This window comes from Oculina patagonica, chromosome 8 (assembly GCF_052425735.1).
Source record: "Oculina patagonica isolate OP01 chromosome 8, crgOcupat, whole genome shotgun sequence".
Lineage (NCBI taxonomy): Eukaryota > Metazoa > Cnidaria > Anthozoa > Scleractinia > Oculinidae > Oculina > Oculina patagonica.
This window is the reverse complement of record NC_135765.1, coordinates 17,417,536-17,443,218: the sequence shown is the minus strand read 5'-3', so window position 1 is coordinate 17,443,218 and position 25,683 is coordinate 17,417,536. Positions and strand designations below refer to the sequence as shown.

The 25,683-nt window shown below is 39.4% G+C and overlaps 2 protein-coding genes across 3 annotated transcripts in view; one reads left to right on the top strand and one right to left on the bottom strand.

The window, feature by feature from the left end:
- The window catches only part of LOC144662776 (uncharacterized), a 238,480-nt gene that overhangs the window by 31,529 nt on the left and 181,268 nt on the right, over positions 1-25,683 (top strand).
- Positions 241-24,891, bottom strand: LOC144662792 (uncharacterized). Of its 2 annotated transcripts, none has more exons than XM_078523719.1 (15): positions 24,727-24,891; positions 21,238-21,609; positions 20,180-20,545; positions 19,161-19,427; positions 18,398-18,634; positions 17,668-17,771; positions 17,201-17,259; positions 16,925-17,109; positions 11,284-11,433; positions 10,356-10,386; positions 9,407-9,579; positions 3,613-4,038; positions 1,718-1,909; positions 1,438-1,541; positions 241-1,161 (listed from the first exon to the last, which is right to left on the bottom strand). In XM_078523719.1, exons 1-15 carry the CDS (start codon positions 24,821-24,823, stop codon positions 1,015-1,017), a joined length of 2,910 nt encoding a protein of 969 aa, XP_078379845.1. In that variant the 5' UTR covers positions 24,824-24,891; the 3' UTR covers positions 241-1,014. The 2 variants fall into 2 exon arrangements, with proteins under 2 accessions (XP_078379845.1, XP_078379846.1); XM_078523720.1 differs by having other exon boundaries at positions 10,356-10,383.

The window sequence follows — 25,683 nt, the reverse complement described above, 5'->3', positions numbered from 1 at the left end:
CCAATTCACGCTATACTTACTCACGCTATACTAAATTAATCCACGCTATACTAACCAACCAAACTTTCTGTAAAGCATTATCAAGTGTGTATATTATAGAGGCAGGTATGCGCCGATTATGAAGTCGCACATATCTAAAGTTACGCCGTCAAAAGGTGCCTGATCTACACTCCAACCCGACTCTTAAAATGGGACTAAAATGTAATCACACCATAAAAATTAGATACAAGAACACGACGATTTTCAAGACTATTATCTTCATGTTTATTACAAATAAATTTATTTACCCTTAACCGCTTTATTAATTTACATTTAAAACAATATATATCTGAAACAAATAATTATGTTGCATGCACAGTTTAACAACATTTTGATGGGTATATTAAAACACACAAAAGCCGATCTGCCACAGACGTTACCGGACGCTAACGGGATAAAAATTTATAATTTGTAACGGCTTGTGAAGTCCCCATAAAGCAAGTGGGAAATAGAGGGGTTGTACAACAACGAAATAACATTTTAATTTACCCTACAAAAAATGGTAAAACATTATTTAGATATTCAGAAAAAAATGATAGAATTTGGCATTTCTTATAGAAACTATGCCGTTGTTCTTCGAGAAACGCTACAGTTGACACCAGCACCAAAGCTTTTCAGGATAAAAACTAAAATCGAATTCTGTATACTAATAAAACCCTGGAATTTAATTTTAGAATAGTGGTGGTGGTATATTTAGTGTATATTGGGTAACTTATTTCGTTATATCCATGACGATCTGGTTCTGAAATGGTTTAGGAATAAACATTGGATAAACAATGATTAGGAATTAATTCCTAATCCTTAACAAAAATGCCTTCATACGGGCTTCAAGGAACGCAACCAGGAGGCATTTCGTCCTTTTTTATTTGTTTAGTCCTTTGAAGGAATAATTCTACATAAAACTAACTGAAATTCACATCTTTGTTCCTTTTTCGCCCGAAAGAAGCCGTTTCTATAATGGCGTCGTCTTCTTCGTCAAACCACATAAGTAACATAGTCGATATCATCTTCAGATTCATTCCCTCCTGGCTCCAACTGGTTTAAAGGTATTTCCGGGTCTGGGGTGGGCGTAGTTTGTGACACCTTTTGCATCACGAGTTGACCATGGACATTGATATAAGGCTGTGGAATCAACAAGAAAACACAGTTAGATAAGAAACCAAGTATCTGCAAAATACCAAGTAACCAGTGGCAATATATCAAAATAGTTATGTGACGCCATGCTACCAAAAGAATAAGATTATTCACCTTTGTAAAATGAGTATTGTTTATTTCCTTGCAAATGCTCAACAATCGTCTTTGGTATGGGAACAGCAATATATGAACTTGTAATGAGACTAAAGACTGAATGTATGCGAAGGAAGACACATGGCTATATATATTTAACTCAATTTGTACCTTAAATTGTGGTCTTTGGCCTGAGGAGGACGGTTGATTGGGTTTGGCGCCGTCTTGACCAGATCGGGAGTCTTCGTCGACAGGAGGCTCAGGCAGATCATATTCTGAAGTCAAAAGTTCGCCTTTAGAAGATTGAAATATCATAATTCTACTCTATATTCTAACAGCTAACTTCACTTAAGCGTTTGTGTGGAAAGAATCGGCCCTTCCTGTCCCGGGCTCGCCTCCCCTTTCACCTTTGTGCGATGAAAGAGACCGTTTTAAAGTCAAAACAAATTACCTGGATCGGCCTGGTAAATATTAGACATCGCTTGGTTGCTAGGCAACGTAGCGATTTGAGGTGGTAGGTCTGGAGGTTTCTCGTGAGGTGGTAGATTGGAAGGATCATCCAGATTCAAATCCCCTGGATGCTGCAGGACGGACTCTTGGGATCTCTCATCTTGTATGTTCGTTATGTTGTGTGGTAAATGCCCTGTATCAAACGTCAAAAAAGAAACTGTCTCATGTACCAGATTATCTCTGTACTTTTTTAAGGTTCTACAATTCATCACATAAATTTCCAAACAACCCTACGTTTACCCTTTTTCGAAAAAAATAATGATGACGCACACGGAAGAAGTTTTCAGCAAGGAGACTATAATTGTGACCGCTTTTTATAGTTCACATTGTTTCTTGTAGAATTAATCCAATCAGGAGTCAACTTGAAACCGCCCTCGAAATTTGATTGGATCGGGGGTGGGGGGGGGGGGGGGGTTAGAACCGAATGTGCGCAGTAGCTATCGAATGTTTGCTAAGAGCACAGTGAATAGCTTGACAAAGTCATTGTCTAGTTCGCATGAGTTGGTCTTGACCGTCCACAAAACACATAGCTATTTGCATTTTGTTTGTTCTTTTGAAGTTTGCCGGACATCACAACAACAAACAGTGATAACGGTGTCCAGTCCGGCAAAAGTGGGGCTTGCGAATTATACCAATAAAAAAATACTCCAATGTTTCTGAAATGATTTACCATTTCTTGGTTGTTAAAGGTCAACCGTGACCAATTTTTCGCTTGGTATTCCACGCCGCCAAAACATTCTCAGTGACGTGAAACATCAGGTGAGAATTCAGTGGCGTGAAACATCAAACGCAAACACCGCCATTATTCTCATTTCACACGCATGCAGTCATTGATATTTAAATCTTTCTGAAAAAATAAACTTTGGGTGACGTCTTTCTTAGCAACGGCTTGACTGATATAGACTCGCACCGTTTCTAGGCATTGCTATGTCTCCAAAGAAAAGTGCCGACTTTCTCCCCCCCCCCCCCCCATTCCCCCTGGATTGGATAATGGCTGTACGAAAAATGCGAATAAATTAAAAGTGGTCACACTTCTGGTCTGCTTAATGTAAATTAGGGTCAGATTTGTATTATTTGGGTATTAAATGCTAATTTGATTTGCCATGTCAAAATATGTTGATTTTGATAAAATCCTTTCGTTAACCCTCGGATGTACCCCCCTATGACCCCCCCCCCCCCCCCCCATAAGGTTTTTCCAAATTTTGAAAAACGATTTATCTACAATGCTGCTTTCAGTAGCTGTTCATTCATCCTTTGCGGAATTTTGATATGTCAACATGTGTCCTGTTTTGACGTTGCCATGGCACGTCATTACAGCAGGTCTGCCAATCGTCATTTTTACCATTTTTCTTACTTTTTTCCAGTTTTTTACACAGAGTGAAAATGTGTTTTTCTACACGTCCTCTGCTTGTGATCATCCGTTATTTTCTGACTTTCTAAGAAAATTGAAATCAAGATGGCGGAACAAGATGGCGGCTCTATGACGTCACGTGACGTCACGCCAATAAAATTATGTCATCTTGTAGAGTAGCTAAGGGCTTCCTTCTCAGTTCAAATAATTCGCTACGCCTTAATATAACGAAAACTCCGGGGAGGGGTTCCATCCACCCCCCCCCCCCCTTGTACGATGGTTGGGGTGTGAGTTTGCTTGTACGTCCGAGGGTTAACTGTTTGTACATTAGACGTCAACGGAATGAATAAAATAGTAATTAGTAAGCATTCCATCATTCAGTTAATTGTTGACATACTATTCGAATAATGTTATTGTGCCTAGGTATAGGGTTCAACTCCCAGTGTTATCAGTGTTTTTAAACTTAGTATATCAAGCTATCTTACCAAGTGCTGCTCCACGGGGCTCAGGACGAGGTTTATTAGACGTCTTTTTCTTGTGTGGCGTAGCATAAGGAACCGTTGGATCAAGGGGCGTTTTCCTTGGGTCTTTATTAGTTTTGGGCCCTAAAGATGACATCATTGGATTTGCCTGTGCGTGCATTGGTCTGCGGCCTGCATATCTGCCCTGCCTGGGCTCTGTGAGGTCTCCCGTTGATTTTCTGGTCTTCATCTTTCTTTCAGACTGGAGCATGGCCTCATCAAAAGATGGCGGTTCGAGGTAAGGGGGAAGTGTATTTAGATCTCTCTGTGGTCCTCTAACTAGGTATGACGCGTTTGCATCAGTCTCCCCAGTGCTCTGTGCCATAGGCCTGTTGCTTGAGATACGTGACCCTGGATTGAGGAGCATTTCAGGCTGGCGCTGGACAGAATCTGAGGGAAAAGAAGCAATGAAATTTAATCGAGTTCTTACAGCTAATGACAAATACCAACAGCCAAGAACATGTACACTTAGAAAACGTTTAAGGATTATCGCCAGGACGAATTAATTGACCATTGCTCGAAAAAGTAAATCGCATAAACTCTGCAGCAGCAGCCTATAGCGTTGTTCTCTTTGAAACCTACAACGTTCGCAGCTGATTCGCTTTGTTTTACGTTACGTCACGTTCTGGTTTAAACAGTGATTTAGAAAAATATTGTTCCTTTTTCTTTTGACTTCTCTGTACTCGAATAAAATTTGTTTAAATGTACACTGGTCAACACTGTATGGATGGAAAATTGGTTAACCCTCGGACATACAAGGGGGGGGGGTGGATGCCACCCCCCCCCCCGTAAGGTTTTTTCCCAATTTTGAAAAAAGCATTTACCCTACAATGCTGAAACTTTCGGTAGCTGTTCATTCATCCTTTGCGGAAATTTTGATATGTCAACCATGTGTCCATGGTATATGACGTTGCCATGGCAACGTCACAAATACAAGCAGGTCTTGCCAAAAATCGTCATTTTTACCGAATGGTAATGAGGTTATGTTATGGGCCGCATTTTCTCACTCGAACACTCACTCACTCGATTCTGATATCAAACCGCAATTAATTTAGCATTAAAACGAGAAACGTGCTGACAGAAAGGTCCTTTAAACGCATTCAGCACATGTCAATCAAATCTCAACCTCGTTCCAGGGTCTCTCTCTTTCAGGGAACTAAATTGAATTTCACAAAACAAATCGAAAGAGGATCACTTCCACTTATCCTCTGGTGATAAAAGAGAAAAGAATTCGCTCAACGAAGCCTCAGGGCATAGGCTATCAATTACCCATTCACGTAAGAAAACATTCAAAGACGCGTTTTAGTAAACACAACATTCATGCACGTTTTTTTTTCGCGTCACATCATCTTCGTGTCACGTCATCCGTTCTTCATCTTTTTGAGTCGTGCAGAAACGCGCATCTTTCTCTCAAATTTTAATGGCTGCTTAAAATAACGCTATACGTGCTGGCAGAAAAGTAAACATATTCACAAAACAAATTTACTTAATGCTAAAAAGGATCAAAGGTTACACTTAAATATTTTTTGTGATAAAATAGAATTCGCGCTACGAAGCCTGAGAGCACGAACCATCAATGACGCAATTCCCATGGAAATTCACAGGGAAATAAAGTGAGATTGTGTTACATTATTGAACGCTTATTTGAAGAAAAAAACTATCAATGACCCATTCACGCAAGAAAACATTCGAAGGCAAATTAAGTGAGATTGTGACATTACTGATAGCACCAATGAACTACATATAGTTACGCTTAAAAACTGTTAAAATTATTACGCTCGCCTTGTGACGTGTTTTAGTCAACACAACATCCACAGCACGTTTTTGTTTCGCGTCACGTCACCTCGTGTCACGTCATCCGTTTTTCATCTTTTTGACTCGAGCAGATACACGAAGTGCTCGGGCGTATCTTTTCTCTCAATTTTTTTTCGCTGCTCAAAAATAACGCTATACGTGCTGACAGAAAAGTAAACATATTCACAAAACAAATTTACTTAATTTTTTTTTTTTTTTTTTTTTTTTTTTTTTTTTTAATATCTTTATTGCCATTTTAACATTGTACAAATGTTACAGTGTAAGAAAAAAAAAGAGCAGACGTAAGTTTCAATTAAGTTACGTAGTTTATAAACTGTTACAATTTACATATGAAAATAAAGGTACAGGTACATAGGAAAATAAAGTAAATGAAAAAATATAAAATAAATAAACAAGGAAATAAGCTTACATAAAGTCTTTCCACTTTAATTCGAAATTGTTAATAGTTTTATTTCTAACTGCAATATGTTGTAGAGTATCCAATCTGTTTTTTAGAAAAGGAGGAAAGCCGTCAAAAGGTACATCATCGCAGTCTTGGGTCGTACAAAAGATATAATACTTAGCTACAAGTGATATGTAATTTAAAATATCTTTTGTTTGTATGGCGTTGTCATGCCAGCCGTAAAGGATATCGCGTTCTGAAAGAGTAATTGTATTTTGTTGTTTTTCGGACCACCACTTTTGAAATGCAGTCCAGAAATTAGAAATTTTTGGACATCGGTAGAGTAGATGAGGCAATGTTTGCGGCTGCGTTTTACATAAATGACAAGTTTCAGAGTCGCATAAATTCATACGAAAAAGCGAATACCTGGTAGGAAGTATATTATGGATGATTTTATATTGAAAGATTTGAAGCTTTGTTTCGATCGTAATTGCAAAAGGGAAGTTGTAAACATTTTTTAGGCTTTCTTGGGAGAAACCATACCGTAGAAGTCTTTGTTCAGCAGTTGGAGGTTGGAAGTAATGATCCGTAATAGCTGCATAAACAGAACGGGTGTTAATAATATTGCGTAAAGGGGATTCTTGCGACGCATTTTCGTTTTCAAATTGGTCTTTTGCTGCTTTGATTTCGCATCTCCAGCTTGGTGGAATTGCGTTTATTAGACCATAATAAGTTGTGAACGGGATTTTCAGCTGAAAAGTTTGTTGAAATGTGGTATGCGATAAGAAACCAAAATCATCATCAAGCAAGTCGCTAATAAAGGTAATGCCGCTTTGGTGCCATTGTTTTAAATAGATCATGTGTTTGTTTATTAAGATGTTTTTATTATTCCATATAATTTCATTTTGCCGTTTAATATTGTCTTCTGAGATAATATGTTTGTTTTCCTGCCAATGCTTTAATATCACTTGGTAAAAGGGTGGTGCATTGTTTAGATCAAGTTGCCTTGAATTGTATCTGCAGTTTAATAGGAAAGAAAGGCCGCCATGTTGCCTAAAGAAATGTTCAATGAGAATTTTCCAGGAGGAGGAAGAGTTTTGGTGTATCCTGTTAATCCATGAGATTTTTAAAGCGGTTTCCATTACCTTAAAGTCAATCATTTTTAGGCCGCCTTTGTTTTTTTGTCCTATGACTGTAGTTTTCTTTATTTTGGGAGGTTTACCTTCCCAAATAAAATTAAAAATCATGTTGTTGATCGTGTCAGGCAAGTCCTTTGGTAAACTGAGGTTAGAGCTGTTGAAAATTAATTTGGATAAGGCTAGAGTTTTAACGATATTTATTCTGCCAATTAAAGTCAGTTTCCTATTTTTCCAAATATTCAAAACTTTTTCCATACTTCGCAACTTTTCGTCGAAGTTAAGCTTATCCGCTTTTGTGGTGTCGTAGGAAAAGAAGACGCCTAAAGCGCAGATCGGGTCGACGGGCCATTTAAAATTGAAAGGTGTATCACATCTATTTTTCCATTTGCCGAGCCACATAGCTTCGGTTTTGGTGGAATTGACTTCTAGGCCGGAGACAACCTTAAATTGGTTTAGCAGTTCGAGTAAATGGGGAACAGATTCTGTATCGCTAAGAAAGACTGTGGTGTCATCTGCATACATGGTGGTTTTTATTTCATGGTTTCTTATTGTAATTCCTTTAATAAGATCGTGATTTTTGATGGCTCTTGCGAGAAGATCAAGACCAATAACAAAAAGAAGGCCTGATATTGGACAGCCTTGTCTCACTCCACGAGTTAAAGAAAAGAAGTGAGAAGCGTGACCATTGTTGAGAATACAGCTAGAAATATTTGAATATACAGTCTTGAACCATTGTAGGAAATCGGGCCCAAAGTTAAAGAGTGTGAGAGCCTTCTCCAGGTAGTTCCACTCAATTGTGTCGAAGGCTTTCCGGAAATCGACAAAAACGGCGATGCCAGGCGAATTTTCTTTATCCAAATGGAACATCAAATCTTGGATCAATCTGATATTTTCTCCAATGTATCGCCCTTTCACATAACCGGTTTGGTCGGGATTTATTATTTTAGGTAATACCTTTTCTAAACGATTAGCCAAAACTTTAGTGAGAATTTTGTAATCAACGTTTAAAAGAGATATTGGTCTTAGGTTCTCAAGGATGGTTTTGTCTTTATTTTTTTTGGGAATAAGCGAAATTATACCTCGTCGTTGGGATATCGACAAGGAACCGTTAAGAAAAGCATAATTAAAACTTTCAACAATTAGAGATTTAAGCTCAGGCCAGAAAAATTTTAAAAATTCAGTCGACAGACCATCGGTACCCGGAGTTTTGGCTGCTGCAAATTCTTTGAGTGCTTTGAAAGCCTCATTTTCTGTAATCAAACCTTCACATAGAGCCTGTTCATGGTCCGATAAAGCTGAGATGTTGCTGGGATTAAAGAAAACGCCCTCTTCCGGTTTCTTAACATTTTCCGCGTGTTGCGAGGTATATAGCGATTTATAAAATTTACTTTGTTCTTCTAAAATGTCAAACTGGTTAGTTATGACAGAATCGTTCGGTAGCTTCAGTTTAGAGACTAACTTTCTGGAGTGGTTTCTTTTTTCAAGGTTTAAAAAATATTTGTTGTTGCGTTCTCCTTGTTCATGCCATCTTGCGCGACTCCTGATGATGGTGCCGCGAGTTTTAAGTGCCATTATTTTTTCTAGACGAGCTCGAGTAGAATTAAGTTCACAAATTTACTTAATGCTTAAAAGGATCAAAGGTAATACACTAACCGGTAAATATTTTGGTTGTGAAAACTGAATAGCGCTACGACCCCTGAAAGCACGAGCCATCAATGTCGCAACTCACGTGGAAAAATAAAGCAAAGTGAGATTGCTTTACTTTTTATGCGGAGGTCGGCACTTCATCCATCGAATTACCATGAGGTTGCTCGAAGAGCCTTTGATTAACATTTTTCTTGATTTTTTCCAGTTTTTCAAAACAGAAGTGTAAGATTTGTTTATTTTTACATTCCATAAGCATTCTAGCTTGATTTTGCATCAATTTCCGTTATTTTGTAACTTTCTAAGAAAATGTTGAAATCCAAGATGGCGGATCCAAGATGGCGGCTCTTATGACGTCACGTGACGTCATATGACGTCACAGCCAATAAAAGTTATGTCATCTTGTAGAGTAAGCTAAGGGCTTTCTTCTCAGAGCAAAATAATTGCGCTACGCCTTAATATAACGAAAACTCCGGGGAGGGGTTCCATCCACCCCCCCCCCCCTTGTACGATGGTGGGGGTATGAGTTTGCTTGTACGTCCGAGGGTTAACACTGTTTTTTCCTTATTCCGTTGATTTGTTCTCAACTTCCGATAACTCGAACTCCCGATAACTGGAACCATTTTCAATTTCCCTTGAAGGTTCGAGTTATCGGGAGTCAACTGTATCTCAAAAAATGTCACAAGATTTTTTATTTGCAAAATGGCGACTATAAAAAGCTGAAAAAATACCACCTGAAGGTAGAAATTGAACTGGCGTTTAGGTGCAACCAACCTACCGCTTGAGGAGAATCCGTAGTTCACGCTGGCATCTTTGATATTTGCACCACCATCAGTTGAGTTCAGCGACTGCGTGGATGCAGCTAAAATGAAGGGATCATCCTCAACAGACTCAAAACCATAGCTTCGCCTGTCCAACGACCGGGACACCTCTGGGCCACCCACAACATAACTAGACAGTGAAAAAACCCGTAATGTTATTGTATTAAGATAACAACACGTTTGCTTTTTGGACTGACTGAAGTTGAACTTGTTAAAAGTCGGTTATTTTTTTTAACTCAATAATCTACTGGTGTCTTTTATAGAAGATGCACTGTAATAATTTTTATTTGGTTTTCCGTTTGGCCATTGATCGGAAATGTCCTTCATAAAAATACGGTCAAAATATTTTATCTTAAGATGTAAGTTCCTAAGTATTTATATTCTGTAGGAATATTTATAATTTTCTTCCAATTCCAACAATACAATTGCTGCAATATCAATTGCCCTGATAGCAAGTTTGTTACTCTTGCAGGTCTCCATTCATCTCCTATAGTTGAAGATTGGGTTATTTGTTGAGACATTCAGAGAACATTTAAATAACCGTTAAAGTAATTTTCTAATCAAAAAAGCAAAAGCAAAGTAATTTCACATTTGCCCATTTACAGTAATATCGAAATTAAAAAGCAAGCCAATCAAAAACAAATATATATAAAAGCACTTGTCATGCTTCGTGGAAAAACTCGAGAACGAAACTTTCAATATGTTCTCTTCCTAAATAGCTCTGCTCCTAACTTGTTGAACGAACAACATGTGAAATACGATTGCGTTGATTTGTTACAGTAGGGTTAAACACTACAAGAAGTTACACTCATCAGAAAAACCAGGAGTTAATGATTTATGGTTTGGTATGAGGAAGTGTATAAAGTATAAATTTATTGTTAGAAAATGATTGTTTGCACTATTCACCTTGACGTTGGCGACATATCAACATCGTCTGCTTTAAAGAAAACAAAACAAAAATTACGGATCAGTATTATTTATTGTTTACTTTCGCCATCAGGCTAAGTAGCATTTTAGCCGCTACAAGATAGTGCGTTTTCCATACGTTTGAGCTGTTTCTACCCATTATGTTTTTAAGGTTTCATGCAATCCAAATTTACTGCACAGGTTTGCAGTCTCACACCATATTACGACCATATAAACCTTTTTCATGCATTCTTTCTAGGTGCAAAAGAAGAGCAATGGGCGAGGATCAGGGAATTAGAAAAAAAATAAAGAAAAGATAACAGATTTGGAATATTTAACAAGGCCATCTAAGCAAATTCTTCACAAAATGACCAATAGTGTTTGCACGTTAAAACAATAAAAATGGACACAAATTTATTGCTTCTGTAGCATGCCGCTGGTGTAGATCCACAATTTGTGGGAAATCTATTGTTAACATAAAAGTTTTTCATTCCTCTTTTTGCACAGATTTAGTCAGGTGACCTTGGTGGAGAAGTCGCACTGTAACAATCGATAGATGGACGCCAATAAGATGTTGATGACAACCTAGGGTTTTGTCTTGGCATGCTTTTGTGGCATAACATTAACCCCTTCTCATCAACATTTTAAACCCAAGTTTGGATATAAATGCCATGAATTGAATTGAATTGTGCACGCCAAAGAAAATTTTGAAATGCGACCTTTATAGCCTATTAGAAGGGTGCAGAAAAGCCGCGATGCATCTCCCCTCAGAGTTTTTAGTTGCCTCTGTGAAATCTACCGTGTTGTGAATACAGAGTCAATCAAGGTGAATTCAGTGGTTTTCCCCCTTTTTACCACACACTAGTCTAACGGCTGATTCTTTCTCTGTTTCAACACAATATGAATAGTGTTGTTGGGATTTCCTTACCTCCAAAAGTCTTCTTGCGAATTTTAAAGCAATAAAGCAGAAGAACAACAATGGTAATGAGAACTACACCAGCAATGGCAGCAATGACAGCAATCATCCAGTCTTTGAGGGGTTTGTCATCATCACTCTTGTCTGGGACGGGAGTAACATCTAAAAAAAGACACGTAAGCTCAGTATAAATGTAATACTCGCGTAACGCAACAGACATTCACATGTAAACCAATGAATGCATTCTGCGGACAGCGTTCACGTTCGCAAGTAACAAATGCCGCGGCCATAATTTGCAACCAGCTTACCTGCTGGAGATCGTAATGATATCGTAACAGACCTAACTAGCAAACTTGAAACATTTTTATTATGTATGTTCCCTGTATAGAGGTAAATGATAGTGGAACTATGTGTTTTGACGAAATACCACAAGTTCAAAACCCGTCTTCATTTGAGAAGTAGTAAAACACTGCGGTGCTTCCCAGCCAGCAGCTCCAATGCTGGATCCAGCTTGGAAGTCGTCAGAAGGAACCATGGCAGACAGTTTCGGCCCCTACTCCTCGACTGTCTTCTGCCATGGCGGGGCCCCTCCCTAAGGAGGCTTCACAAGAGCTGGTGCTGGCTGGGACATGAGTTAAAAAGAAAATAAAAAACTAGCCGAGCCACACTTTGTCATCACGCTTTAGCCAGATAAAGTACGAGGCTTTCTCTGCTGCCTGTTGCAGGGCGGCTACCAACGTTCTCTGTTCTCTTGTGGTGAATCCAAACCGACCACGCATCAAGTTTGCCAGTTCTCGACTAACATACCCACGGCAACCTACAGCAAGGTGGTAATATTCTGGATTCCAGCCAGCCTCTTTACAAGCGTCAATTAGTTCCTCGTACCGCCTGTATTTCCGGTCCTCTGCATCTCCAAAGTTCTCTTCCCACGGCACTGTTAATTCAAGCAAGATCACTTGTTTGGCATCGTCACTCCAAACTACAACATCCGGGCGTTGGCTTGTTGTTACAATGGGGAAAACAAGGGCACTGTCCAAATCAGCCGCCACCTTCCATGTTCCCTGCCACCTCTCGTCCACCACTTGTTTCTTTGGGGATGGTTTTGTCGCTCCCTTCTTCCCTTCTTGGTGAAACACAACTTTGTTCTGACATTCCTTCACAGGCAACTTCCCTTGATTAATATCAGCTACCTTCGTTTCAATGGCTTCCACGATGACCCTCAGTACCTGGTTGTGTCGCCAGGTGTATCGATCTTTTAGACCCATGGGGCAGGCAGACAAGATGTGACGCAGTGTGCCATACTGTCCACATTGGCACTTACTCTCTTCAGACACTTTCTAACGTTCAAGATTGGCTGGAGATGGTAGCGTGTCATACGTTGACTTAACTAAGAAGCTCAGTCGCGCCGGTTCCCATGCCCACAGCTCTTTCCAGGACAATTTCCTTCCAATCACGAGCTCTTCCCACCTCAAGCATTGTCCTTGCTGACTACACTGCACCAAGTGCACGTACCTTCTCTCGCGTTCAACCCGCTTCACCTCGTTCACAACTGCATCTCTTCTCTCCTTCGCGCTACTTTTGCAAAAGGGCTTGAAGTTATACGTACCGAGTCCCCTCCTGTCACTTTGGACTGCACCGACAATGTCTCCATGCTTCAAACTGCTCATCGCTTTGTCTACTTCTTCCTCTGCATTCCACTTCTTGCCAGTACGTACCTCGGGGGGTTCCTCTCGAATGCCCTGGTCCTTTGAGTACCTCAACATCATTACCGTTCTCATCTTACCCGCCTTGTACTCCTCACAAATGGATGCAAGAGGTAGTTCTCGTTGGCCACCTTTCCCATATAGTGCTGTGTTATTAAGCTGTCTTGGGAGTCCGAGCCATTTCCGTATATAAACACTACATCTTTGCTCAATTCGCTCAACCCTTGATGCTGCAACCTCGTACATCATAAGAGGCCACATCAGTCTCGGGTACAGTCCAAACTGAAGACACCACACCTTGAACTTTCCAGGAAGTCGAGTCTTATCAATAGCCTTTAGGCCTTCCTCTGCCTGCTTCAGGGTCTCTACTCCTTGGTGACGGTCAGTCAGTGTGCCCTTATACCACCTGCCAAGACTCTTCACTGGTTGTTCTCTCACAGTGGGTATAGTGTCTCCAGCTACTGAGAAGCGAATGTCTTTCTGCTTTCCCTTCACAAATGAACAGCTCCTTCACTTCTTGGCCTTAAACTTCATCCTTGACCATGTAATCAGCTCATCTAGCCTTTCTAGGATCTGATTCGCTGCGTTCGTAGACTTTGCAAGCACAGTGATGTCATCCATGAATGCTCTCAATGGTGTTCTTAGCAGAGCAATGTCAGCCTTGGTTGATTTTAATATCATCTCCATGACTAGGACAAACAGGATTACCGATATCGTACATCCAGCTGCTATTCCCACCTCCAGCCTTTGCCAGTTAGTCGTGAAGCCGTCTGTTGTGAAACGCATCCGAAATTTGTTGTAGTACTGCATCAGCATTGCTTTCACTGGTTCTGGGAACCAGAAATTCTCCATTGCCATTTCGATCAGACCATGGGGCACGGAGCCATATGCATTCGCTAAGTCCAACCAGATCACAGTTAAATCTCACTTTGATGACTTTGCTTCCTGTATTGCATCCCAGATGGCAAACGCATGCTCCACACACCCAGGTATACCTGGAATTCCAGCCTTCTGAACCGACTCGTTTACATAACCATTTATCTGAACAAATTCTATCACTCTCTTTGCTATTATGCCAAGCAAGATTTTACCGTCAATGTTTAGCAGCGAAATGGTTCTAAACTGCGCTATCCCTTTAGCATTTTCTTCCTTTGGTAGATATATTCCTACAGCAAAACACCATCTGTCCGCCACTGATTTCTTTCTCCACATTTCGTGTAGGAGACGAAAAAGATGGTTTCTAAGTAGCGGGCACTTCTTATACACCTTGTAGATAATGCCATTATTTCCAGGAGCACTTTTGGCACGAGCTTTCCTAACAAAGTCGTCCACTTCCTTCATCTTGATGTCGCTCATGTCAAATGCCACACCGGGTGATGTGGGTTTTTGCAGCCCTGCCATTCTAGGCAGCTCGTCCTCTCGCTTTGGGTCACTATAAGTTGCCTTCAGATGGTTTTCCAGCTCCTCTTTCGCGCATTCAAGCTTTCTACTTTTACTTTCCACGAAGAGCCCTTTTGCAAACTTATATGGGTTTTTAACGAACTGCTGCCTAACTTTCTTCTTTTCCTTCCTCCGACTCAGCCTCCTTTCTCTTCCCATCAAATCCCTGTGTTGCCTTTTCACCTGCTCGTACAACACTTTTAAGCCCTCCTTTTCATGCTCCTCAGCATTCAGCCACAACGTCCTTAATCTCTTTTTCTCTTTACGCAACTCATCAGCTTTGCTCTTCCTTCTTGACGGTCCACCCTTCTTCTGCCCCTGCCTTGGCGATTGCTCTTTCTCCAGGCCAAACCTCCTCAACCCTTCCTCATACACAACCTCTGCCAGCTTCTCAAGCCTCTCTTCAGTCGTACCCTTGAACCTTCTCACTAATTTACTCACTTCTTCATCGAACTGATTGTATGTTGCTGTATCATTCGCCTTTGGCCACTTAATCTTGGGTTTCTTTTCAGCTACCTTCGCTTCCTCTCCACTCTGCTCAACTGTGGTATGTATAACTCCCACTGTGGTTAGGCACCTGGGGAGTTGGACCACACGTCTCTTGGCCATGCGGCCTGTGCTGCTGAGCAGGATCCCTTCTCTTGCACACTTTTCCTTGGTGAATACGTAACCCATGATAGGTCTTGAATCGCTTTCCGCAGCATTCATACCTCTCAATTCCGTAGTCCATGTCCAGTCCAAATTCCAAATTCGTGGTCTCCGTGTCCATGTTGTCATAGTCCATGTCCGTTCCAAGGTTCAGGTCCATATTATCCGTATTCAGGTCGTTGTCGTCCGTATCCGGTCCTAAGTTCAGTTCCGTGTTGTCAGTCTGTGATCGATTATTCTCCCCCCGTTTCCGACGATCCTGGGGGCATCCTCTCTTTGTTTGACTTGTTGCAATTCTTTCTAGAATCTGGGTTGCAAGCCCGGTGATTCCAGGTGGTCTGTCCCACAGTCAACCGTCTATCCGATTTGTCACCCATCTACTCTGGGTTGTCGGCAGGGCAGCCTTGCAGTCAATATTTGAGAAGTAGTAGGTCCTTTTCTTATCACCAAGAAAAAAAGTTCATTCTCTTCTCATTTTGTAGTGGCCTGATAGTGCTTTACCGCGTCATCGCCTTCCGCGGCTGCAAAACTGGTAAAACATGGTATAATTTTGGCACGGCGTGCGATGCAAAATTGACAATGTGGCATTAAACTGCGAATAGTGGCGACCAGTGATAAACGTTCTTTTTGTTAGTCTGAACCGGAAACCCCAATACACCTTCTTTTCGACTGTGCATATTCAAAGCTTTTCTGGAACGATTTTGGACTTTATTACCACTTACAATACTACGGTTACTAACAAATACTAACATAACTTACTAATTAAACAGAATCACGCATAACTTACAATATTGCAACAACTTACAATACTATTTAACAATTATTCACCGAAGTGGAGGTGAATAGTGGTGGATATATACCGAGCCGCGAAGTGGCGAGGTAAATGTCCATCACATTCACCGACACTGAGATGAATAATTGTTTTAGTATATGCCACACAAGTTGAATAACTAGCGAACCAAAACATCACTTTTTGGTGACAAAAACGACACGGAAAGCCATTTTCATTTTGTTTCTCTTTCTTTAGGTGCTCGGAGGTGAATAGTACTTTGGCTAATCACCTCCGAGTTAACCAATCAGCGCGCGCGAAAAGCACTATTCACTTGTGTAGTATATACTAATTTAAAATAATCACAAACGCAAAAGAAAGTTACAAAAAACCTTAACTATAATGCAATTATTGTTTACTTTCTTCCCTGTTTGTTACTTATTCAGTATAATAGGATTGCCTAAATGCTATCTTATGACGCATAAACACGAAAATTATACAAGACAAAGTGTCGCCCAAAGTTTAAAGCTTATAAAGTTTTATTCTTAGTGCAAATATATGTTCCGTTTTATTTTCCGTTTGATTTTTATACCCAGCCAAGCTTGGAAGTATTTGATATCTTTTGCAATCCCATATAAATATAGTTTGGCTATCAATAGGAAATAAATTAGTACAAGGGCCATTTTGAAGCTCTGATACCTATTAATACGTTTTGTAAACAAAAAATAGTGTTGGTATTGTGTTATAAGTTGATGTATGTTAGACGATTGGACCCGAGCGTTAAAGGATTGGACCCAAGGAGATTATTATGGTGTGTGTGGTAGAAACATGTGACAATGTATCCTGTAAAAAGTGTCCATATTACGTATATTTTAAATAGCTGTAGCATTGTAAGTAGTAAGTTAGTGTAAAATTGATTTCTTTAAAAAGGATCTGTTATGAACATCTATCAGTGAAAACCAGTAGTACCAATACACTTGGAGACACCTACTGTTACCATACGGATATGCTAGCTTTTATGTAATTTAGTGAGCTAAAGGGCTTATAAACATCAGTCATCCCCAAAAAGCAAAAATATATAACGAGAACTTACTGTCGTTTGTGTTGGTAGGTGCAGTTGTGACAGTTTGAGGTCGTGTACCGACTATGGATGAGGCACTCACACGATATTCTCCAAGCCTTCCATTCTTTGCTGCATCTTTAAGTTTCAAAAGTACCTTACTTTCTTGAACAACAGAACGGAACTGCAGGGCCAAATCAACAATTACACTTCCACACCTAAACAGATGCACACGTTAAAAATGTTTTAGACCAAATGCCACTGAACATGAAATAACATTAAGTTATCAATCTGAGACAGTTTGCATACCTGACATTTAAAAGTGTTGTGCTGTTATAGCTACTTTCACTACCAAAAATCTCGTCAATCTAAAAGTTAAAATATTAATAAAAAAAATATTTTTACATCGAAAGCTCCATAAGTTCATTGGCATTATTTTTGCATGTATACAATACACTGTAAAACTGAATGGTAGCTTATGAGAAAGCCACTGGCTGAATAAGCCCAGGTAAGACCTCATGATCATTTACTCATCTAGGTTCATCTGCCCATAAATTTCTAATCAATAGCTACTACTTTTTCAAAAATAACTGCAAAACAACATTCTGAAGATTGCTTGTTGAAGAAATCGAAATATGCCCATTACAAAACCCGAACACCCAGTGAATAAAGCCACAGTACATTTACCAAGGACGATCACATCTACTCTTGCATTACATATCTCTGACATCTAGGCTAGCAGGTACATGTAATACGTCAACACGCTATGAACTTACCGTCTCTGGCAGTTTCTTCCATAACAAGGACAGACTGTATTTTCCATCGGTACAACTTTCACTTGTAATGACTAGTGTTACGTTAATCGAAGTGCCTGCTATGACTGTTGAGAGAAGCACACAAAATAGATGCTTCGGTTGTCGAGTAAAATATCTGAGGTCATTGCCAATTTACCTGGTCTACGACGGATTTCAAACCTTGTTGGGGTATACGAAAACCATACAAATAACTCAAGGAAAACAAGTTACTAAATCAGTCGACCTGCGCAAATTATACAATCAAGCAGGTCCTGGTTTCAGATACACAACAAAATCAACAACAGAAACTGCTCAATATCAAACCGTAATCCATGCCTGAATGTTAAAGGGATAACTCTAGAAAATTATGGATAAAACCAACAGAAGGTTGGCAGCCGGCAGGGGCATATTTTAGTGACGATGCTTTATTTACACCTGATTAAGAATAGTTGGCCCGTGAAAAGCATAAATCATAAACGATGCGATCAAGTGTTAACTGGGGAATCGGAAAAATCATGCTCTTAAGGCTCTCAAAGAAAGAAAATATCTTGAATATCAATAAAATGAATAGTGCTTAGTTTGCTACGACTGTCTTCCCAGAATACCATTGGGTCATATCGTTCGTGGTTTATGCTTTTCACAGGGTCAACGTTTCTTCAGTTAGGTGTATATGTAATGGCACGCATATTACCAGGAACTAAATGTATCTTACCAAGGCTGGTACTCTTTGAATTACTGCCTAAATAATTTGTCACTTTGCAGGTGTAGACACCATCATTTAGGACTTCTGAGATATGTAGCGTGCTTTCATCACACACACTATTCTGAGGTTCACATGGAGTCCAAGTATAAGTAGGCTGGGGGTTTCCTTCTGCTTGACAGTGAAGAGATGCACCTTGCTGTGCTGCAACTTCATACTCACTTGCAAGTTTAACAATCTTGGCAGGATCTGTAAATGGGAAAAAAACTAGCATCGTACACCAAATAGTGTGCTCCAGTTTACTGCAGTTCAATATGTTAATCATTATGAATGCAAGCTACTAGACCACCAGGAAGTAAGTGGACTAAAACAATCTGACCGACAACACGTCTTTTGTCATCATCAAATGGAGCACTATATTTGTCATTTTCGAACTTCAAATATCGCGAAACGCAGCCAAGAAAACTTCGATTTAGTGTTTCTTAATCTCGACTGTCAGAAAAAAAAACTGAATATTTTAACTATCAAATCGCGTTTCACATTTAATAGATGTGGCAAAAATTCATTATGTTGCAATCCATAAGTCTTTGACTGCAATGAACAGTTTGCCAAGACTACAGCATATTAGATTTTAATATTCTTCAAGACAAAGCAACTTTTGGAATTAATACTTTGCATTCTCAGTTTGGATTGTTGGCTGGCTTAATTTGAGAAGGGATAAAGTAAACGGAGTGCCCTAGGTCCTTTATTTAGAAGAGAGCGCAGAGGTACTTACATGTAACATTCACTTTAACTTTGTGGCTAACTGGATTTCTAATTCCATTGTCTGCCGTACAGCGGTATGTCCCAGAAGCAGTTCTGTTGATATTTAAAAAATCCCAATTTGACCTATTGTGCAGTACTTCACTGTTGCTACCATCCTCCAGCACTCTGGTCCAGGTGATGTTTGGTGTTGGTTCACCTGATGCTTCACAGAACAACTGAATATTTGAGCCTTCACGTACAGTGTGGTCGCGGCTTACATTAGTTAGGTTTGCCGCAACTGAAAAGAACATGTACATAGTTAACTAGTCCAGATGGCGCACTTTACTCATCTTTTTTAAGGCATAAACAATTGTGAATAAGTGGTGGCTATTTCTGGGCCCCGCTCGCCTTCCTCTGGACTACTGCACCCGCAGTGACACTCAAGAATGAACGGTTGGTTTGTCTCCAAATTCGCCCTAAAAGGTTCCTGTATAATTGGTATTCACCCGGAAATTGAACAGGTTACAAGTTTCTTTAAAAAATGGTGCTGGTTGCTGGTATAATATCGGTGCGGTCTATTCATAACATAAAACGACTGAAGTCTAAACAAATGCAAGCCCTAATCTAACTTTTCTTTTTTCTTATAATGACCTTGATGCCTATTAAACATTAAGAAAACATACCTAGATTCTTGAGTGTTAACTGAATTTTGTAAAGTAAAAACATGTTTCAAATTTGAGGCTTAATTTTGTTAGGGGAACTAAATGGAAAATCTTGGTCTAACATTCTTTTAATCACTGGGTTCTTATATGCGAATTCTTACTGTACTGTACTAACCCTGCTATTTAATTAGGTACTTAGTTTGAGGTTTACCCAAATTCAAGGCAGTGAATCTAATGTCTGCTTTTAAAAAGTCGAGGTGTTTTTTTTAGATAAACTGAACTATACATATCAAAGTATGCTTTCTATAGTGCATAGAGAGACAGACGGAGGAAAACGTGCCTTCAACATTACCGGACCCAAAACAGCCAAATATTCGTGATTACTTACATTGCACTGAAACGTTCACAATACTTGAAAGTCTGCCAAGTTTGTTGTTGCTTAAGGTTTCAACCTCAAATTTATACCTTCCACTTTGTGATCTATGCACTGCAAAAATTGTCATTGATGCTTTAGTATTTTGTATATTGATATCCCAATCGCTGTAAGGAGGCTCCACATATAGTTTAAGACCAGCTAGTTTGTTTGCAATGGGTCTTCCTCCATCACCATCAGAGAGATCAGTGAATTTCGCCTGTCGAAATGTAGGTGTTTCTAAGCCAAGTGTGTAACTATAAGTCCACTGAAGAGTGATGTTGGCACCTTCCTCAACAGTTGATAGGTTTGAAGGCGTTTCGTCCCAATGTAGTTGGAGTTCTTAAAAGGTCATAGACATACAAGAATGTGAGTTGACTTTATGAATAAACATAAACCGTGAATACATAAATGAGCTAGAACTACTTTAAGGATAAAAAGGATGGTAACTCAGACTAGTGCTTCCCTCGTTAAATAAAGACTTTACTTACTTACTTACTGACTGACTGACTGACTGACTGACTGATTGACTGACTGACTGACTGACTGACTGAATGAATGAATGAATGCCGAATGAATGAATGAATGAATGACTGACTGACTGACTGACTGACTGACTGACTGACTGACTGACTGACTGACTAGATTGAAACGAGAAATACGAACGAGTGGAAATAGGTTTATGTAGTAGCCCTTGTAAGCCTCCATTCTCTTCAACTCGTCTACTACTATCCGAAAGAGAAGCAACTTTCATTGCTGTCTACGTAAGCAAGACGCGCGTATGGCCGGACGAGTAAACGTGAGCTTGTCTAGAGAAAACGTCCAAAAACCAGCGTCAAATTTTTGAATATCGAGAACCTCTTTTTTTTGGATAAATCAGTTTGTGTAGTCTTATTCTCTTAAGGTTACCGCAAACTGTGTATCTGTAGAGGTAGAATGTAATTTTCTTATTGTAGGCGCTCACTTGCCATACCAAATTCTCCTGGCTGCAGTAGAGGATAGCTAGACGTTTTAAGTTGTGACCCAATTCTTACCTGTCAACTTGACGCGTATATTGTATGCCCATACTGACGTCGTCGATAGCTTACACTGGTAAATAGCTTCTTCTCTTTCAGTTGCTTTGCTTATTATCAAGGTGGCCACTTCACTTCTACTGATGTTAAATCGTGTTTGGTATATTGTAATATCGTCACCAGCATCACCATGGTATATAACCCCAATATCTCCACCATCAATGGAAAATGTTGTTGTTCGCAGTTTTTGACCAGGTGACAGAGTGTAATTCCATTTAAGAGGCACGTGTGTACTTCTATTAAATACTAAAATATCAACCGTTCTTATGTCGTTTAGGTCCGTCTGATTCCACGCTGGCGCAGGTGTTGTCCATCTACATGTGTCTGAAGACCCTGCAAGATTTTGAAGTAACAAATTTAAAGTGACAACCTTCATACACACCATCATTTTTTTCGCGTTAATTGGCTTAAAGAAGTTACGACAAGGACGGCGCTTCAGCTACTTCTTGAAGGAAAACAACGTTACCGGTTTTTTTTTAAATGTTGATCAGAATCTGGCTTAATCTCATTTCGTTGTATCTATCCTTGTTTTTTTTTTCGGCTAAGCACTGGGTATTTTTCTATCTTAGAAAAATGTTATTTGAAGGACATGAGAAAAGTGACTTAAAATATTTACCAGCCGCTGCATGTACATTAAACCTGCTATGTCACGGACGGCCTTAAAATTAATTTTTCAAGCTTATCGTTGATTTCGTGTTACCTGTTACCTATCTTCTTCGTGCCATGTGGCACATAAGGCCTCAAAAAGATCTTGATTTCGTAAGTGGTCTTAATCTTCCTTAGCCGTAACCATTCCTTTTTAGTTTTGGTTTATTGTTAAATAACTTCGTCTGTGTCTTTCTACCAACTACTATTTTTAGATTTCCCTCAATTTGAACGTAATTGTGTAGATCAAAAATAACTCAAAACATCGAAAAAACCTACATTATCGGCTTAGCAAAAACAAAGCATTTGCTAATCGGTACATACCTTTATTCAAATCCTTTGTTTTCGAAAACACGGTGAAAAAAAATTGAATTGTATTTCCATGACTGTTAATGCCCGGTTAATGTTATAAACCATACGTGACTGTCTTAAAGCAATTGCACAGGTGTTGTGTTACGAGTTCAGTCGTTGAATATTTGTATGTTCAGAGGTCATGTACAGAAACACGAAATAATGAAACAATACCACCGAAAAGAAACGAGCGAAACAAATCAAAACGGGCCGGGCACCAAAGGGGGAAATTCAGAGAGCTAAGAAAGGCTAATTGTAGGCTGCAAGCTCTGTAGACTGCAGACCTACAGACAAGTTTCAATAATTAATTGATTTTGTTTAGTTCATTTCGGCCCTGGTTTCGCTCGTTTCGTTTCGATGGTTGTTTTGGGTTTTAGTACATGTTGTTCTAAGCCATGAAATTAAACGAAAAGTTAAAAATAATGTGTAATTATAAAAAGAAGTCAAATAACTTTTCTCGTTTTCTTCTCAAGTCTAGCCAGCAATTTTTCCTTTCCTTTAACAGTTTCTCGAAAACGCCTTAAAATAAAAAAATAAATAAATAAATATGTGTTTATAGTGGTCATGCACTTAGCTTCATATCTCAACGAGATAGCTAGTTTACAGGCATGCCACTGAAACAGAGGAAACACATGAGTTCCCATCGAACGATATATAATTGTTTGAAATTGCAAAGCATCCAAAGCTTGTTTTAATGTGCGAATGGTCCGAATGCGCTCTTGGGATTTCACACTCTCTACGAACAAAACAAAACAAAACCGAATCAAACAAGAAACGTTGAAAAGCGAGTCTTGGGTTGGTATATTTAATTGATGTTCAATTCTTGCATTTTTTTAATTTTTGCTATTTATCTTGCATTCCATATGTATAGAATTAATAACTTGAAAATGAATTGACGTCAGGTTTTTGTTTATCTGACACTAATGATGATGAATTGCGTCATTATCAGTGGCGAGTGGACCCGCAGGCTAAAGTTTGACAATGCGGTAATAAGGCAGACGCATTTAAAACTGACGCCAACCATTTTTTAAAACTATAATAAAATGGTTTTTTTACTCAAGAAGAGAGATACCTTCAGGAAAAAATGCGACATAACCTAAATTTAATTTGGTCAAAGCTTACGATTTCGGGGAATCGCGGCCTTATAATGCTCTTTTGAAGTTAAAAATTGGTATAAAAGCTGTGAAATAGATTTCGAAAACATAATTTGTGACATCAATTAGCCTTGATATCAATCAGAAATTCTAGAAACTTTTGCTGAATCATTGCCAGTTTCTTCAGCCCACTCTTATCAGTACTTCGAAATAAAAAACCCTGCATTTTTCGCTTTACCGTGAGTAAACCGGACGCTCAGCCGATTGTTATGCATCTGGAACGATTTAAGATGCTATTATCTTTACAAAATTCTCGTTTAAATACTCATTTGCTGCTACGGTGAGTTGTCATAATGCAAAACAGTTTGGCAAAAATTTACATGTTTACAAGATCAGTGAGCGACGCCGTCAAGTATGTGTCTGTGCTCTTATTGACAAAAGGTAACAAATGTCCAATGAACGCACACAAAAACTGACAGTTTTATGTATATATAGAACCCTCAAACTTTTAAGACATGAAAACAATTGTAACACAACACAGTTTGCTTTAGAGTCACGTACGCCTCATGGATTCTTTGATCGACAAACCAATATCAATATTGTTTTGTTTGATCGCGTCTAAGCTGATGGTGGGTTGTGAATACATCACTGAGCCGTGATCTCTGTCGTTCTCTGAACAAGTCTAAAATTTTGTGTTGGACATTTCTTCATTTTTAAATTTATTTCACAAGTAAAGTATTTTCTAACTCTTCACTGATCACACTTGTGGGTAGATTAACTCTGACAGCTGCATAGTAGCCTGACATTTTAAACATTTTTTCCATTTGAATATTTTGATCAAGACGTGTTTTTGGGCATGTGCACTTTCACAGTCGGCTCCAAAGTTACAGTTTCAATTTTAGACGTTAAACAAAGGACGCATTTTTCTCCCATTTCGTTTATGTCATTCTATAGGCGCAAAACACTCCAAGCGACATGCAATATCTGCTGCCAAAATGTAAACAACGGCATGAATACATGACGACTCACTACTACGCTCGCTACACACTTTAAACGTTAGAACAACAACTACATTATATATACCCATAATGAGTCGTGCAGACCTGTGTAGCCCCTTTTGCAACCCAAATTTCTAACCCCAAAAGATTTTTGAATCGAAGACTCTTGCTAAGCTTCTCGATTTAAACATCCACAAACGAATAAATTGAAGGTTGTCCGTTAAGCGTCCAGTCGTCTTGGATTCTAGTGAAATAACGACAATTACACTCGAGAGAACGGAGGGCACACGTATTAGCCTTCAACACTTACAGATATTAACATTATGCTAAGACGAAAGCTTGTGTAAAGAGATTAAACTTACCAACAAACTGCCAGTTAGCAACCAGCAGAAAGAATATGCCACTTGACCAAATTACATCAATTTTCTTATTTTCCCGATTCATTCTGAACGCAGCCATATTGATAAACAATCTACTACTGAGGCATCTTTGATCTGCTGATAAGTGTTTTTACTACAAGGAAGTCCCAGTCTTTTAAGAGTCGTGCAGCTTTGCATCGAGCTCTCGTTCCCAGGGCCCGCTTTTAGTTTGTTTCATCAGCGCCAAGGACGCGGAATCCGGCCAGTTGCGAATTTTGACATGCGCGGTTTGATTGTCCCCTGCTAGTCCGTGAATCGCTAACTTTTAAACTGGAACAGGCTAGAGTTTAGTGCTGACAAAACAACAGCGAGTTTTTGAATATTTTTGGGAGAAAAATAAGATATGCATATATGCATGCACAACCTAAAGAGTGAACTGTCCGCTACTCATGGGATCCAATATGACAATTTATTGCGAAACCTAAGGTTTAAAAAAAAAATAAGCAAAAAAACTCGGGAAAATTGTAATCGTGCTCCCTCTACAAAAGGACCAAGAGGTTGTCTGTCTTCCCAGCCAAAGCCGGCAACACAGGGCCAAGTTTATTGTACTTTACCTTTTAAACAAGGACGTCTCTGTGCTAGAACGTCTAGGACAGTTATTTCATGCAGGTCAAGCAAGATTCTACTTCTGGGGGCAAAAAGGTGTAAAATGGGAACTGAGATGAGGGCAAATTTTCACTGGGATAATAGGATTTGGGTCACTGGGACTGGGAATCACACCAAACAAACATATTAAAGTAGAAACTCAGCCGTGTTCTATTGGAAATCCTCGAATCTGATTGGTTCTCCCATTGCTTTCTATTCGCCGTTATAGCTCACCACTAAATTTTCTCCGATTCTGATTGGTTTAAATTGAACACGTGACGCGATAGTGCCCGTCCGCCGGAGGGCACTATCAGC

What these genes read in the sequence shown, in the direction of transcription:
- LOC144662792 (XM_078523719.1), bottom strand. Translation starts at nt 24,823, where the DNA reads ATGGCTGCGTTCAGAATGAATCGGGAAAATAAGAAAATTGATGTAATT. An exon ending in TGTGAACGTTTCAGTGCAAT is followed by an intron (nt 19,428 to 20,179) that starts GTAAGTAATCAC and finishes TGTTCTTTTCAG; the next exon opens with TTGCGGCAAACCTAACTAAT. An exon ending in GATATGTCGCCAACGTCAAG is followed by an intron (nt 9,580 to 10,355) that starts GTGAATAGTGCA and finishes TTCACTGTCTAG; the next exon opens with TTATGTTGTGGGTGGCCCAG.